Here is a 16,811-nt window from a genome sequence, read left to right on the forward strand (position 1 = left end):
AAACGTATAAATATTACTGTCTTAATTGTTTAGATTTTTAGAAGGCACATTAACTTATTTTTCATTTACAAACTCTATGTGTTTGCTGCGTAAAAACATGAGGTGATATTTGCATTGATCTAACCATAAACAGCAAGAAAGGCTTACTGGAAATGCTAATTCATTCTCTGCCACGAGGTGGCGCTTTAGGAGCGCTGAAATATTGCGGTTTCCCCGGTAACGGCTGTGTACACAAAGCAGCTCCGCATAAACGCTGCGTTATCAGGAATTATAGGTCAAATTAAATTAAAATGCCAACGACGTTTCTGAGGACAGTCGGTTCCCTTCAGATACATTCAAATAAAGACATCCATGCCGCGTTTTAACTTGACACGTGCAGCGCTCATATTTATTCAATGACATAATTGCCTTTTGAAGTGTAATCCAGCCATATGGCGACTCTTGTCTTTCCGTCCCCAACTGTAAGACCTCTTGAAATTATAATTAAGACATTTCTTATACCATTTAACGTATTTTAAACTTTTTATGGCCTTAAGTTTGATACAACTCACTTTATGAGTTTTTAAGGACCCGCGGGAGATCGGCATTTAAGATAGCCTGTTGGGCAGAGTGGTGATACATTTTGGTTTAGCTTCCTAGTAGTGTAGGTACAATCTGGCAACCCTAGATACTCATAGCAGAGGATGAGACACCGGATAGCTGCATTGAGTTAGTAGTCCCCAGAACACAATTAGCACGGGATGGCTGGAAACGCGTGGAGGTCAACGGTAAGGACTATATTATATGAACAAACCTCAGATTATAGCAGTCCGTGCTCTGTTATGCCAAATATCACTGTAAAGTATGAATGCAAGTATATACTTAATTTGCGCAGAAAACGTTGCGTTGCAATAACGTTAGAGATGCCACAGCGGCCCTGTGTTGCATGCCCTTCACACCGGCACTTACATGTTTAACACATTTAACAGCTCTCAGTCAACTCATCTACTAGTCTCTTAACAAATATAAATAAAGTTAAGAGAATGACACGATGCGTGTTGATCTCGGCTGAATGCGTGGATGAATCACGCCTCAGTCAAACGCCACAGATGTTCCCTCTGCAGTCATCATCGCCATCTACACATTATGGTGTTTAATGCCCCAAAACGTATGTCAACTCAACTAAGAGGGCAGTAAAACGACATTCTTGCCTTTTCAGCTCATAAAACTTCTCGAGATATGCTGCGTGCGGATAAGTGACGGGACTCCGGAAGTAAGAAAAACGCGCATCTCAGTTCAGTTAACTTAGTTACGTTAGCTTTAACGCGTTATCGCGCGGCAGCTTATAGTCTTTAAAGATGGCAAATCTGATATGGACATTAAAATAGTCTGGGTGAGATAGAGTTTAAAAATGAGTTTAGTAAAACAGCTGTTTTAAATGTGCTAGGAGAAACATCTAACTGACCAACCGACCATCTTGTGGATGAAGGTCACCTCGACATGTTGATTGAGTGAACAAGAGTTGACTGATGTCAAGACTAAACTAGACCAGCTGACCTTTAGTTTATGAGTTTCCCTTATGCACTAAATGTTCGTCTAGAACATTCAATCATGGATTCAAGTGATGAGGACATGAGAAGATACAGAAGAACATTTGATGTCCTTCAGACTGGTGTTTTACATATAATATATGGGTTAATGTAGTTTAGATTCATTTGACTAATATTGGATGGATGAAATATAAAATAGTTGTAAATATATTTATATTATTTTGTTATCTAATGCAGTGACACTCATACATTTTTAAGTGTGACTCTGAATGGAAATTAATTGTAATTTTTTTTTTTTTTTTTGGCAAAGTGTCCAAATTCTTTTGAGGCCGCATATCTTGCTTCACAGTTTTATGGCACCACTCTCTCACAGTACACATTGCTTTAAAAAAAAAAAAAGAAGTAGTATCCCCATCAGATCTGCTGTCTTCTTGAGCGGTTTGTTTCGAAAAATCTTTGTTATTTCTGTTTGATCATCAGTGACCCGTAGCCTTTTTTTTTAGGCTGATTTAAATTGAATGTTCATATATTTGACCATGCAGGTTTGTGAAACTACACCCCTCATTTTACACCAAGGATATGTCCTTACATATTTAATAACTAACATTTAATCACCTCACTAATTGGCAAAGGTTTGCATTTGTTTAATCTTTTGACTTCAGGATGGTCCCTGGTGTAATTCACCTTGTACATGCTTGTTTCCTGAATTGCACTTTCTGCATTGTGTGTTCAAAAAAACATTTAAAGTTTGCATGCAGAGTTAATGGGATCAGAATGTCAGACAGACCGTCTAATTAACTTTTTTAGCTACTGTGTGCAAAGGGCCACAGTGAAGATCAGCCATTGTGGCAGTCGCATGAAATGCAGCGCTTTTTAAAAACACATGGGCAATTTGCTTACTTTTTAATAGATGGCTTTGGCTTTGTGTATCAGGTAGTATCAGCTTGATTTATCTTCCAGTGTTATTGATCTGTTTGTATCTTTTAAAATTGTCTCTGCAGGTGTCCCATGTAATGGGAGCCATAAAGACTCAGAGCCCACTGCCCAGAACCTTCTCCAGAGGGGTAAGTTCAAATCAACACTCACCCATGTACCGTGATTTGTGACACTATGAAGTTGCAACTTTACTCAACTAACTTTTTGGGTGACGCTAACACAAAAAGTACCAGTGGTACCATAGTATTTTTAGAAGATGATACCACGGTAATTCCATGTTTCTGGACACTTGCCATGGCAACACCATGTTTTTGTTTTATTACATACACCATGGTGATTGTATGGTAATTTTAAAATACATTGGCTGTAAATAGTGTGGTACACAAATATAATAAGAATTTAGCACCATGGTTTATATAAAAGTAGTTTGTGGTCAAGTTTGGTTCATTTATAATACTCACCTTTTTTTAACATGAACCGAATTTCAGAAATAAAGTTGTACTTGAAATAAACTTGTCCCAAACCAAAATGTTTTACTTGTCCCAAAATAAAATGTTTTAATATGTTAAAAATACTATGCACAGTTTGACAAGTAAAACGAATTAAATTTTAAAATAATAAAAAAAAGTTTTTGTATGTTTAAAAAGTCCATATATTATATTTTTTATATAGTAGTTTTATGAGTTTAAACTATATACTATATTGTTTGGGGGGAAAACGTGGTACATAAAGGTCAGTTTTACTTGTCTGAAAAGCAAGTACTTGGAAGAGCTTAATGCGCAGCCTTGAGTGTAAAGTTTTAATCACAAAAGAAGTCTTAAACATTAATCTTGCAGCCTAAAGAAACTATGTAGTTGTGTCAGTTGAATAGTTACTTCAGTCAAGATTGTTCACTTGAAGGCGTTGGTTTTTTGGCACTAGTAAACGCAGAATGAGTCAGACCTACTCAAAACATACTGCAGAAAAACTTCAACTGGATGCCTTTGTTGTCCTTGCTTCTGGAGAGATTAGTTATAGCAGCCAGCAGTGTTCAAACTTCATGACTATTTGTACTATAGTAGTGAAATCTTCAAATTCCTTTTCTGAGTTCTCTGTTTTATGTAGAAAGCCTCAGGAAAATGTTGCCAGATTGTGATACTTGTGATTACGGGTCCGTGCTTTATTTTGACAGATTCAAACTGTAACGTTAATTCCTGGAGATGGAATCGGGCCAGAGATCTCCACTGCAGTAATGAAGATATTTGAAGCAGCTAAGGTAAGTATCTGTTGTTTCACTCTTAGGGAATGCAGCCTAGGCTTCAAGTTGCAGCAAGTGTATTATGCAGTTTTTCTACACGAGCCAGGCTAAAAATGTAGCTACTATGTTTTTTAACCCCTTTGTACACTGCTTTAAGACTTAGGTGTGAATTTCTTTCCTCACCCAGGCCCCTATTCAGTGGGAAGAGAGAAACGTCACCGCCATCAAAGGGCCCGGAGGCAGGTGGATGATCCCTCCTGAGGCCAAAGAGTCGATGAACAAAAACAAAATTGGATTAAAAGGTCAATTTGCCGACTGTGTCTCATATCAGGCATAGTGTGTATGAAACTCGCATGATCAAAACCGAATTATATTTCAGGACCCCTGAAGACACCAATTGCTGCTGGACACCCGTCCATGAACCTGCTGCTAAGGAAGACCTTCGACCTTTATGCTAATGTGCGTCCCTGCGTGTCGATCGAGGGCTTTAAGACGCCTTACACCGATGTGGATCTGGTCACCATCAGAGAAAACACAGAAGGAGAGTACAGTGGGATCGAACATTTGGTAAGTATGAGTGCTCACCTGTATTTTAAACTATTTAACCTGTAACTCAGCCAAACCATGATCGTATTCTTTTGATTTCTGCTTCAGGATCTGCATTTGCAGGAATAGGTGTTTGAACCCTTTGGATTTCAATGGAGTTCTGCATTAATTGGATTTAGACCATTCATCATTACAAAACTGATTCAGTTTAATAGAGTTCTTGAGAATTGGTTTGAATTGCTGTTTTGAGCTTATGCCAAAGCATATAAATTAGGTTGACATCTGGATTATGGGGTTCACATACATTTATCCACCTTTAGACCTTTAGGCCCAGTATAGCACAATAGGGTAATAGGGTGACATTTGACTTTTGGAGCCCTCAGCAGCTGATTGGCTCCCTTCACAAATGTCAAAGGTCGTGCTATTGTCATCTAATGCTGTCTTAACCAGTTTCTCATGCAGTGCTAGCGGGAATTCAGTGGCACAGCTCATATTTCAGTGCTGCGTATTCTTTAGGTAGGTGCCTGTAGGTCCCAGTCCATAGTGTGTCAAATTGTTATGTGAAATGACCTTCAGGTCGTCACATTTCATTCATGCGATCTTTCCTTTGTCTGTTCACGTTATGAACTTGTACAATACCGTTCAAGAGTTTGGGGTCAATGAGATTTATTGTTTTTGAAAAATTTATACTTTTATTCAGCAAGGATGCATTAAACTGATCAAAAGTGACAGTAAAGACATTTATAATGTTACAGAAGATTTATGTTTCAAATAAATGATGTTTATTGTACTTTCTATTCATCAAAGAATCCTGAAAAAATGTATTGTGGTTTCCACAAAAACATTAAGGAGCACAACTGTTTTCAGCATTGATAATAAGAAATGTTTCTTGAGCTGCAAATCAGCATATTAGAATGATTTCTGAAGGATCATGTGACATTGAAGACTGGAGTAATGATGCTGAAAATGCAGCTTTGATCACAGGAATATGTTAGATTTTAAAATAGATTAAAATAGAAAACAGCTGTTTTAAATTGTAATAAAATTATCATAGTATTACTGTTTTTACTGTGGTTTTGACCAAATAAATGCAGCCTTTGTGAGAGAGTTCTTTCAAAAACATTTTAAAAAATCATACCGACCCTAAACATTTGAAGAGTATTGTAAATTTAAGTCCTTTTACTTTTCTCAAATTTTCAGTGGACATAAAACATATTTTTACAGACCGAACACGTTTACAGTAAATGTACATAAACCTTAAGCTTACTGATCAAGTCCACCATATGAAACTTGCTGTGCAAAACTTAAATCTGAATTTGTACAGCAGTCATCATATCTTGCCCTTTTGTATGAACTAACCTGACCCTGTTTTTTGAAACCTAAACATGGTTTTGTCGAGAAAGTGATTTGAACAAAATTGGCTCCGTTTATCTCAATGTTATATGTGCACTATTTTCACTGTTAATCAGATTGTGGATGGAGTTGTGCAGAGTATTAAACTGATCACAGAGGAGGCCAGCAGACGCATTGCTGAGTATGCATTTGAGTACGCCAGGAATAACCAAAGAACCAGTGTCACGGCCGTTCACAAAGCCAACATCATGTGAGAGTCACAAATAACATAGTAACACTGTAGCTATGAAGAATTTTTACTGGTAACAAATGTCTTGTTGGATCTAATTACAAAATAATTGTAAGATATAACGATGCTAAATTCAAGTGATGTCTTCTAGGCGAATGTCTGACGGTCTGTTCCTGAGGAAGTGCAGAGAGGTTGCTGAGAATTACAAGGACGTGAAATTCACCGAGATGTATCTGGATACAGTCTGTCTCAATGTATGTTTGCAAGACAACTTAGTTCATTAGGACTGTTGTAAACATCCAGCATCTGTGAAACATAAGAAATGTGCTTTTGCCATTTTTATTCATTTTTTATATTTCTACATAACTATATAATTTTTATTTCAGTTTTAGTTCTTCAACTTTGACTTATTTCATTTCTAATTTTAAAATAATTACTAAATTACTTAGTTTTTTAATTGAAAGTTTCTTATGTTTTATTTCAATATTTAAATTTTATTTCAGCTGTTTTAATTACAGAAGGTTTTTTTTTGCTTTTGTTTTGTTTTTTAAATAGATCTTGTTAACAATTAGAAGACATATGCAGTGCTGCACATTCAGAGTTTGGTCTTTTTACTAGTTTGGCCTTTTTTTACTTATACTGTGAAATATGGAAAATACAGAAATCTTTTGCATTGCTTTCAATTGTTAAAAATTATATTTTTGACTTGATGGAAGTCGATTCACACACAGTAAATACACTTTAAGTTTGGCTTCCCTGTAGTTTAATCAACAATTGAAAGTAAATGTAGTCCCCCTCCTCATGTAAATTAAATTTCATGATGATCAAGTTTGTAATAATTCTCAAACCCAGTTATTAGAAGAAATACTCAATGTACTGACCCCGAAATCACTTTTTCATTTTAATACAATCTTTCATACATTACTTTGTGTTGTGATTATCCACTAGATGGTGCAAGATCCATCTCATTTTGATGTACTGGTAATGCCTAATCTTTATGGCGACATCTTGAGGTGAGTCTGTATGAAGCATCATGTAATAAATAGTATATGTGATATGATTATCTATGAAGTGCATGTGTCATCAGCCTTTGATTCTGGTTTTCAGTGATCTGTGTGCTGGATTGATTGGGGGTCTTGGAGTCACTCCCAGTGGGAACATCGGAGCCAATGGTGTTGCTATATTTGAATCAGTACGTATTGGACTCTGGAGGATGATGCAATAGCTTTACAATGGAGTGATTAATGATGAATAGCAATATTCCATGTATCCTAATCCTTTTATTGTATGTGTTAGGTACACGGAACTGCCCCCGACATCGCAGGCAAAGACCTGGCGAACCCCACCGCCCTTTTGCTGAGTGCTGTCATGATGCTGCGCCACATGGGACTGCATGGGCACGCTAAAAAGATTGAGACCGCCTGCTTCGACACCATTCGGGACGAGAAGGTAGGATCAGTCATTTGGACATGAATATGAATTTAGCTTCTACCATCAAGACGGAACATATTTTTATGTCTATTGCCCATCTTATATTTCAGGTTCTGACCAAAGACCTCGGTGGAAATGCTAAGTGCTCAGAGTTCACAGCTGACATCTGCCGAAGAGTGCAGGACATGGATTGAGGCTTTTCTAGTGTCTATGTTTGGATCTGATGCCTAAAGAAATCAGAAATCAAAAGAAATTAATCTTCGCATCATTCTGATATCTGCTCACAATTCTACTAAGTGTCTACATTTTTGTTTCTCCAGAACAGTAAAGCACTGTCTTAAATTCTTGTCTTTCGGCGACTGTATTTGTGAACTGTTTTAATCTGTCAAAAAGGAACTACATAATCTACGATAAACTGTATTTATTGCCTGGACATTTTCTCTGGTTTGATGTGTTTTGACAATTTGCCTTTCTGTCACATGACAGGAATCAAAATATTAGGGGCTTAAATACATAAAGGATATTTTGAATTATTTAGTGTTTTTTTTTTTTTTTTAAGTGTGGTAAATCCGTTAAAAAAAGTGAATGTGTTTCACATTTTTTATGCTTAAGCTTTTACATCGGCTATGAACTTTGCATTATGGTTAACAATTAATATAATTCAAACAGCTCTTGACCTTTGCTGTGTATAATCTACGACTGTATTTATTGCCTGGACATTTTCTCTGGTTTGATGTGTTTTGACAATTTGCCTTTCTGTCACATGACAGGAATCAAAATATTAGGGGCTTAAATACATAAAGGATATTTTGAATTATTTAGTGTTTTTTTTTTTTTTAAGTGTGGTAAATCCGTTAAAAAAAGTGAATGTGTTTCACATTTTTTATGCTTAAGCTTTTACATCGGCTATGAACTTTGCATTATGGTTAACAATTAATATAATTCAAACAGCTCTTGACCTTTGCTGTGTCAGTTGTGAAATGACTGTACTATCAAGACATGACTGTGGATGGAATATATGTCTATTTTTACGGACAAAACAACCTATGTCTTTATTTTATAGAGCACTTTTTATATGATCATTATAATACTGCATAAACTAGATTAGAGGATTACCATATACAGTAAATATATAGACAAAGCACAAGTTTTATTTTTAAGATCTGGTCAAAAAACATACAGGAATATTAAACATATAACATCCAATTTACTTTTAGTGATAGCAATTTAAAAAATTAGGGCACTTTGTGTTGTTAGATTTAAAAATTCATCATTAAAAATCTAATTTCTATGATATGATTGGCCAAAAAAGAAACGGTATCTTTAACAGAGATACAGCCAGTCTGGAAGTCATCTATTCTCTGTAAAAACTCTCTATTTCACTGTGATGCATCTGCAACACCACTGGGCGACGTAGTTTCATTGTAGGACCTGAAAAGTAACAAAGTCTATAATCTTTGGTAATAACTATTGTTCCAGGTTCAATAGAAGTTATGATCCATCAGAAAATACATTGTTTTTTTATACCCATTGGATGTCTATTGGGAACTGTTCACTGCACTCACCTAGTTCTCCTCCAACAATTGAGAAATCTTTCCCTAATATGGTACATTTTTGAATGCGCTGGGCATTTGAGGTTGCTTTTGAATTGACCCGTGCAATTCCCTCTTCAATGGACTGATACACTAGCTTGTCTTTTCCTCCAATGATGTCCGACACCTTTGTCGATTGGCTACCAAGCCGCTGACAGAATTCCACAGCCTCCAAGCTAAGAATGTCAGTGGGCTCTGTAGTTTCTGGATTGATTGTGCACTATCCAATCAGAGGAAGAATAGATTAACCTAAATGCTTTTGGAGGTTGAAGCCAGATTTTGTGTCAAAGCATAGTTTACCTTTAGCGTTAGCAGCATGGACAGAAATTTCCTCTTGTCTCCAATCAACATGGCATTGCTGATGATTGGCAACTCCTGTTTAACAGCATCCTCTATGGGAAGTGGGGGAATGTTCTCTCCTCCAGCCGTGATTATAAGTTCTGAATGGAAATGCCATTTAAAGATAACTTGAATCCAATTATAGCATCAATGCTAGTAAAAATGCGTAGGATTTGAAATAACATGCTTTACCTTTTATTCTTCCAGTGATGTAAAGAAAGCCATCTTCATCTACCTTTCCCAAGTCTCCAGACTGGAGCCATCCATCTTCATCCAAAGCCTCCTTTGTTTTATCCTTCAGGTTGAGGAATCCCATGAAGATATTGCGGCCGCAGAAACACACTTCTCCATTGCCATCACCATCTACATTTACTAGTTTGTATTGGCAGCCTGGAACCACCTTACCACAGCTAGAAGAGTTTAAGGAATTGTTACACAGTGAACTTGTTGATTATTGGCCTTCAGATTGAAGGTACTCAACCTGTAAGTTGAGGTAAGAGGGCTTGCCTTGAAAATCGGTACACTTTTGGCCCAGACATAAAGTGGGGTCCTGAGCTTTCACTCATCCCATAGGCTTCATACAGCCGAATGTTGAGGCCGAGGAAGAACTGAAGAGTTTCGCTTCCAATAGGTGCTGCTCCCGAAAAGAACTTCATACAATTGGAGAAGCCCAGCTCAGCACGAAGCTTCTGCAAGACCAGGCTGTCCGCAAGAGTAAAGAGGAATGACTTCTCATCCCTGATTTGATGACAATGGTCATAAAAACAAGAAAAGTTCAAATAACCTGAATGTAACATAACAGACAATGATATACTGTAAAATGATTGACATACTTGGGAAGCCTTTGATTAGCCTCCAGACTAACAGACATGGCCCATGTCACTAGTTTCCTTTTCATGTATCCACACCGTGAAATGCCTTCCTTGATCTTTTCCACAATTTTCTCCCAAACACGTGGAACGCCCATGTGGGCTGTAGGGGTTACCTCTCGAAGAGTGTCTATTAAACTCCCCTAAAAGAGAACATAACATTTTATGTAAACCCCAGAGCATTGTAGAATAGACATTGATCCCTTTCAACATTTGACAGCGCTGTAGTAGTCTGGTCTCAAGTCTGAGTCCAAGATCATATTTTCATGATCTTGGTCTTGTAATGGACCAAGTGTATTGCACAAGTCCTGAAAAGTGAAGCCAAAACATTTTGATCCCCATCTGGTAGCTGGCTGCAGTATAGGTCATAAACCCCACCCTCTCCATGTAAACGAATGGGACGTCAGCCAAACAAAAAAATAATAAAATTACACTTCAAATGTTTTTCCAAAGATGGTTTCCATCACTTTAGGTAGTTCTTATCACACTGATGTGTGTTCAAGTGTTCATTTTTCTAATATATTTGCTGTTAGTTATTTGATGCTATAAAACCGGTGTGCGTTGTCATGATTTTCTGTCTGTGATTGGGTCTGTGGGAGTTTGGGCGGGGGGACTCAGGCTCCAAATGAATCACTACTCCACAGACTCGGGCTCCAAGTGATGTCATTGCTGTAAGATGACAGCGGCCATACTGGGATGTTTTGGCTTCACTTTTCTATAGTAGAAGGAACTGGAGATGCGTTGTATATCTTTTTTAGTCTATGTAATGGATTTAGGAGCATTTGGATCTCAAACAACTTCAGGTCTCTGTTTTGATTTGGAGTCAATCTACTCAGGTCCTGGCCTGGTTTCGACTACAACACTAATATTTGATGACGACACCAGTTACAGCATGTAAAGCAGGGGTTCCACTTTCCAGTAGAGTGTGCAAGATTAGTAGAAACTTTAGGGCAAGCATATTGGAGCTAAACTCTATGGGATGGTGGCCCTCTAGGAGCGGGACTGGGTGCCCTGACCTAAAGCTAAACAAAAGTCCTGTTCTTGAACATCTACCTTTAGAGCATCTGGCTGAGCAAAGGACACTTGCTCCCCCCATTGGATCCCTGTCCAGAGATCATAGATCTGAGCGGCAATATGGCTGAGAGGAAGGTAGCTGACCAGAGAGACTCTTGCCTGATTTCAGCTGGCTGCATATCTCCAGCCCTGCTTGCATGGTGGGCTGTCCATGTGATCTGTAAGAGTCCAGAATTCAAAATTGTCAATAATTGCAACACAACATTGCTGCTAGATTGTGAATGTCATTTTCCATAGCATCTTACATTGTCATGACTTAGCATCACTCCTTTTGGCGATCCGGTTGTTCCAGAGGTGTAAATAAGTACACAGCATTGATTGGCTTTCTGGCTACAGATGACTTCATCTAGTTCTTGATCAGAGACTTCCGGTCCTAGTCCCATGAACTCTTCCCACTGTTCAAAGTCAAACATTTATGGTAAGTCTTTGGGTAACTTTGGCTTATGTGGATCTCTATATATCGTACACTCACTGAATAGAGATTGGGCAACTTCTCCTTCAAAGATCCAGAATATTGTACTATGGCTTTTAAGTGTGGAAGTTTATCCTTTACCTAACAAGACAAACAGGAGGATTAATCAGCTTGTTCATTGTGTATGAGGAGGTCCATGTTTAGAAAATAAAGTAGACCAAATGTTACCTCTAAAATCGTATCCAGCTGCTTTTGATTTTCCACAACAATGATGTTGGCTCTTGAGTCATTAGCAACATAGAGGCAGGCATCTGGTGAGTTTGTGGTATAGATACCTGCCATTATACCCCTAGCACAAACAAAAATATAGATGTGAGGGCAGTGATCCTAGACCTAATACTCCCTTTCCACTTTAATAAGTTCATTTAAGGTTGTATTTGATGTTAAAGGCCCCTGCAACATCTTGACCAATGTGTAAACAAGCTTTTTACACTTGAGATTGTTAATCCAGGGTCATTTTTAGTAATCCTGGGATATTTTGTTCCATGTTTCACACCAAGTACATTTACATGCACTTTAAAAATGAGATTTTGTAATATTTTGTAATATTTGTTAAAGTTCCCCTATTATTGTCACGCTACTGTGTTGATGAACTCACATGAACACAATGATGATGATGATAGGCAGTCTTAAATAAATCCACAGAAGGTAAATCCAAACAGAGAGAAGGCTTGCAACACACGTAACATCGACGATACCGGACAAATGAGGATTCAAACAGAGCAACAGGATGAGGCGAACACAGCTGAACAGGATAATACAATCAAATCAAAAACCATAGCAACGCAGACAGGAAATGAACACAAGGACAGAAAACCAAACTAAACTGAATATAATTGTGACAGTACGCCCTCTCCCAAAAAGGTGCAACCTCTCGCCGACAGTTCACTGATGGGAGGAGGTTTAGGTTGACGACAGTTGGTGATGGTGAGTAGTGAACAGAGATCCAGAGGAGGTGATGGAAGAAACCAGGGAGGTGCTGATGGTGGTAGGAGCCAAGGAGATGCCTGGGTGGCGCCCCATGGTGGCGTTGCAGGAGGGAGGAGCCATGGAGGATGTAAGGCTGACGACACCAGGGGGCCGACCAACAGACAACGCCGATGAAAGAGAAGCCCCGGGAGGAAACAGAGTGAAGAGCTAGGGTGACACCAAGGTTCCTGAGGGCCAAGGGTCAGTGGCTCAGGCGACTGAGGCAGGGACCTGGAAGACCACGGTGAAGCTGGAGCGACTGAGGACCAAGGTGGAGCCAGAGGGAAGGAGGAGCCTGACAGAGCCAGGGGATGGAGGGACGAGGCGAAGGTGGAGCCGGAGGGACAAGGGAGCCTGGTGGAGCCAGTGGGATGACAGGCCACGGTAGAGACGACGGAGCTAGGAGCCAAGGCGGAGCTGATGGGTCGAACCAGCGAAGACCGGGCTGAAGAAGTGGAAGATATATGGAGAGGAGGCGGTAGAGGGAGGCTGGGAAGGAACACAGGAGGTTCCGGAAATTCAGGAGGTCAGGGCTGGAAGGAACCAGCGGGAAGACAGACGGCACAGGGCAATACATGAAATTATCCTAAATATTTCCAGAGGCCAGTTGTAGCTCACCCTCAGTGGCAGGAGTGTGGGTGGGGCTTTTTTCCATCCCCTCGTACTCCGTATGCTATGGGCTCAGGCAGACGCTCTGTGCAATGGGGTGGTGACTGGCTGGGCACTGGGTTGGGAGTGGGACTGGCGTCTTCATCCGCAAGGCAGACGGTTAAGGCAGACTCTCCCCGGACAACTGCACTCGTGTGGCAGTGTTCAGTCAGGCGTGCAGGAACGAGCACAAGCAGTCGTCCGGGAACATGGTCTGATGGGAGAGACACGCTTCTCGAGGGAGAGGTTCTCCTGCTCAAGCATTAACGTACATGAGACCAGACAAACTAGAACTGAAATAATAAAATAGGTTTAAATTGATGCAAGGCCAAAAAACGCTTTCGTTTTCTCAAAATATCTGTTTAATATCAACTCATTTTCCAACGATTCGTTTGAAGCAGTTCTAAGATTCAGTCTCTCTAAACCCATCCATTCCGTGAGCCTACTCTGCTCTGATTGGTCAGATTGCCCAGTATGTTGTGATTGGTCTACCGCCTACTGCATTGATACACCCATTGCCATAATTCCGTATTTTGAACGCTCGACAGAAAATCTAAACATCTATTATTTATCATACTTACAGGTTGTGATTCAGTGGAGCCAGATGGTCCAAATAAACTGGGTACTGAGCCATCTTTTAAGAGCAAGCGTTTTGTGAATCCCGCGTTGAACTCCCCGAGATTAGAGAAGCAGTCGTCAGTAAAATGACGGGAACACAAAAAAAGATTGGGGTTATACTGCTGTGATACAGTGGAAAAAATGAATTTTAACCACTGATTCTTTGGAGCCTCATCTTTCGGAAGTGAAAATAAAACAAATTTACTTTCATAGCGTAGGACACAGTGTCTTCTCGACATGATGTTTACCACACGAACAAGCTAGAGTGTTTGAGGGTGGGTCAATTTGTTTGTGTCCGGCCAATGTAGAACATACGTACTACGTTGTGCAAATGTTATGCAAATGTGTAACCCTGTAACTGTAACCCCCTCATATACAGCTACATTACACACTGCATGAAAGGCAATATTTGAAATGGCATAATAGGGGCACTTTAAGTTGGACTAACAGACCATAATGCAATTGTAGCTTGGCTTCATACAGCATGTACAGTATATACAATGTGTTAATCAGAATACAGTTGGCCTCTGTGTTGTGTGCATGATCCAAAAGACAAAAGGTGATGCACAGCACGTATTTAATGCTTCAAATGCTCGATTTAAGCATTCTGTTGTGTATACTTGGACAGAGAAACTGACACCGTAGTTTGACTACACACCTCGATTATGCAGTACAATTCAAATTTAGCAATACCAAAAATTACAAGTGTGAAATTTTAAGCTTAAAGTAAAAAAAAAAAAAAAAAAAAAAGACATTAAAAAAAAAAAGTTTCTCATTGTTAAAGGAATATTCTCATTTTTTTGCCATGAAGTGCCATAAACATAAAAAAAGCTGAATTCATGTTTTCTTAAACCGTAAGTTTCACATTTGTGCTTTTAAATCCTCAAAGAAATAACTAATTTACTTATAATGTAAATGCCACACTGTAACCTATACATTTTTTAAACCAAATGCATTGATTTTTGATTCATTTTGACTCACATTAAATGACTCAAATATCAATGCGCAGGATGAAGACATGATGAAGATGTCAGAGTGCAAGTTAATTCAACAAATTATATTAAACACATCCACATACCTTTTTCCAAACTGGTTATTGGTTGGATCAGTTTGCTGGTGTATTTGAGTGCCGGTGCTCATGCTGACTGCAGGACTGGTATGAACTGTTCAAAGATTGCCCGGTTCTTGGCATAATGAGGACAGAATGAAGCAATGAATAGCTCCATGAGGCACCTTCACAATTCTCCAAGTGAAAAGCTTCAGCTATGTGCTTATTTTTATGATGCTCTGAGTAAGCTTCTGGGAAATGTTCATAGTGAAGTTCTTTTTTTAGGAAAAGTTGGCAAAAAGTTTGTTCAGTGTGAAATGTCTTTGGGTGAAAACAGTGCATTTTAATGAGTTTGTGGGCTTTCATATGGAAATTTGTTACAGTCAGGGCCGTTTCTAGGCATAGGCGAGCTATGCGGTCGCCTAGGGCACCACCAGCTGAAGGGGCGCCAATGAGCGCACGTACTGGCACTTTTAGCAGGGTTGTGATAAAGAGTGGCACGGTCACCCTGAAATATGACTGCCGCCCCCACTGGATCCCCCAACATTATTGGGCTAGAGTACTGTCAATCTGACGATGCCTGTATGCCACTAGATCAGAGTGCTGTCAATTGCTGCCTGATTGTTGCATGCAAAGTTTGCATTTGGAGCGCTCAACAACGCCATTAGATCAGTGGGCTCTGTCAGTGCTTTGGCAAGGTAACACTTTTTTTTTGCCATGCAATAAAGCTAAGTTCAAAGGCCAATTTAAAATATTGGTACAGTAAATAAAGTGCACAAAATCAGTATTTTGTTTAGGCAGTATTTGTGGCACTTTTGTGGCACATTTGTCCAAATATTTGTGGCAGATTTGTCCAAAAGGTGTGCGTTTTTTGCGCCAATGCATTGTTAAAGGATCAGCGTGTCATGTAATATTCCCATATAAACTTTAACATCCAATTAAAAAATATTTGTATAGTAAAATTCGCTAATTCACGAGATCAATACACCCTTTAATCCATCCTTACGGAGGTGTCGAAATGCTGAATCAATTAATTCACTTCCAACAGCGCTTAATGGGAGCAGCGTCATAGAGGGCAAAGCGTCACGTTATTTAAAGGGGACGTTAACGCGTTAACGAGTAGCAAATGATTAAGTAGCTGCATTGGTTACTTTTATGCCACTGATAAAGCTTTTATATGTAGTTTGGGGTAACAAAGGGGTTTTATAGGTTTGACTGAAATAATAATGCAATAACTGACACTTTAAATCAATGTTTCAAGAAACAACAACAAAAAAATTGAACAAAAAACAGATAAAGACAAAAAAGTAGCCATTGATAATATCTAAACAATATGTAGTAGTATAGTCTCCAAATCAAAATGTAATACAATTAATTTATGTGTGATTTAGGTGTAAATGATCTGCAATGTCTTAGCCACTAGGGATTGTTACAAAGGGCTATACAGGCATCTAGTGGCAACACAATGATATTACAGATACTAAATTGTGCAAAATGTTTATCTTAACAGTCAATTTATAAATAATGCATTCAGATTTGTGGAACTCAATGCACTGAATCTCCACAAATTAGTGTCGTTACTATGACAACCAATTTGAATGTGACAAGCAACTGGTGTCTGAAAAGAATTATATATATTACAGTCCTTAGAATTTGTGTAAGACAACCCACTCAGCTGAATTTATTTGAGGTTATTCTGACTTATCTTCAATAAAATTAATTTATTTCTAATGGGATTTTTTCTATTTTAGTTTTATCACCTTTAGGAAAAGAGAGGGAGAGTCATATTTTTTCCATTCACAGAATTGCTCTTCTGTAAACTTTTTTTGTGCTTTGTTGTGTTCCAAACTCTAAAGTCTTTTACGCCAAATCAAGTCCTTTCTGTTCAGTGCAACAAAACACACAAGCTTAAATGTATGGG

General features: G+C 38.7%; 2 protein-coding genes and 1 long non-coding RNA gene across 3 annotated transcripts; 1 reads left to right on the forward strand and 2 right to left on the reverse strand.

The window, feature by feature from the left end:
* The first annotated feature begins 651 nt into the window (after positions 1–651).
* LOC107752321 (isocitrate dehydrogenase [NAD] subunit alpha, mitochondrial-like) lies at positions 652–7,510 on the forward strand. The gene is made up of 11 exons (XM_016568271.1): positions 652–767; positions 2,531–2,593; positions 3,637–3,720; positions 3,890–4,004; positions 4,082–4,269; positions 5,718–5,851; positions 5,982–6,084; positions 6,779–6,843; positions 6,938–7,022; positions 7,127–7,279; positions 7,372–7,510. The coding sequence occupies exons 1-11, from the start codon at positions 741–743 to the stop codon at positions 7,453–7,455; spliced, it is 1,101 nt and encodes a 366-aa protein (XP_016423757.1). The 5' UTR covers positions 652–740; the 3' UTR covers positions 7,456–7,510.
* Positions 7,511–7,529: 19 nt separating this feature from the next.
* Positions 7,530–8,425, reverse strand: LOC107752322 (uncharacterized). Its single transcript, XR_001641344.1, has 2 exons — positions 8,221–8,425; positions 7,530–7,938 (listed from the first exon to the last, which is right to left on the reverse strand). It is a non-coding gene; the product is annotated as an uncharacterized LOC107752322 (long non-coding RNA).
* An 80-nt stretch (positions 8,426–8,505) lies between these two features.
* Positions 8,506–13,829, reverse strand: LOC107752323 (long-chain-fatty-acid--CoA ligase ACSBG1-like). The gene is given in 12 exon segments (XM_016568273.1): positions 8,506–8,692; positions 8,827–9,073; positions 9,154–9,293; positions 9,385–9,602; positions 9,700–9,930; positions 10,026–10,204; positions 11,115–11,225; positions 11,228–11,293; positions 11,381–11,530; positions 11,608–11,688; positions 11,776–11,896; positions 13,806–13,829. Coding segments are annotated over 11 exon segments (1,614 nt in total). The 5' UTR covers positions 11,890–11,896; positions 13,806–13,829; the 3' UTR covers positions 8,506–8,615.
* Between the last annotated feature and the right edge of the window lie 2,982 nt (positions 13,830–16,811).

Source organism: Sinocyclocheilus rhinocerous, unplaced genomic scaffold (assembly GCF_001515625.1).
Source record: "Sinocyclocheilus rhinocerous isolate Xijiao unplaced genomic scaffold, SAMN03320098_v1.1 scaffold861, whole genome shotgun sequence".
NCBI lineage: Eukaryota > Metazoa > Chordata > Actinopteri > Cypriniformes > Cyprinidae > Sinocyclocheilus > Sinocyclocheilus rhinocerous.

Excerpts from the sequence above, each read along its gene's own strand:
- LOC107752321 (XM_016568271.1), top strand. The coding sequence starts at position 741 with ATGGCTGGAAACGCGTGGAGGTCAACG. Across the intron at positions 4,005-4,081 it reads AAACAAAATTGGATTAAAAG|GACCCCTGAAGACACCAATT; the intron begins GTCAATTTGCCG and ends ATTATATTTCAG. Across the intron at positions 5,852-5,981 it reads GTTCACAAAGCCAACATCAT|GCGAATGTCTGACGGTCTGT; the intron begins GTGAGAGTCACA and ends GATGTCTTCTAG.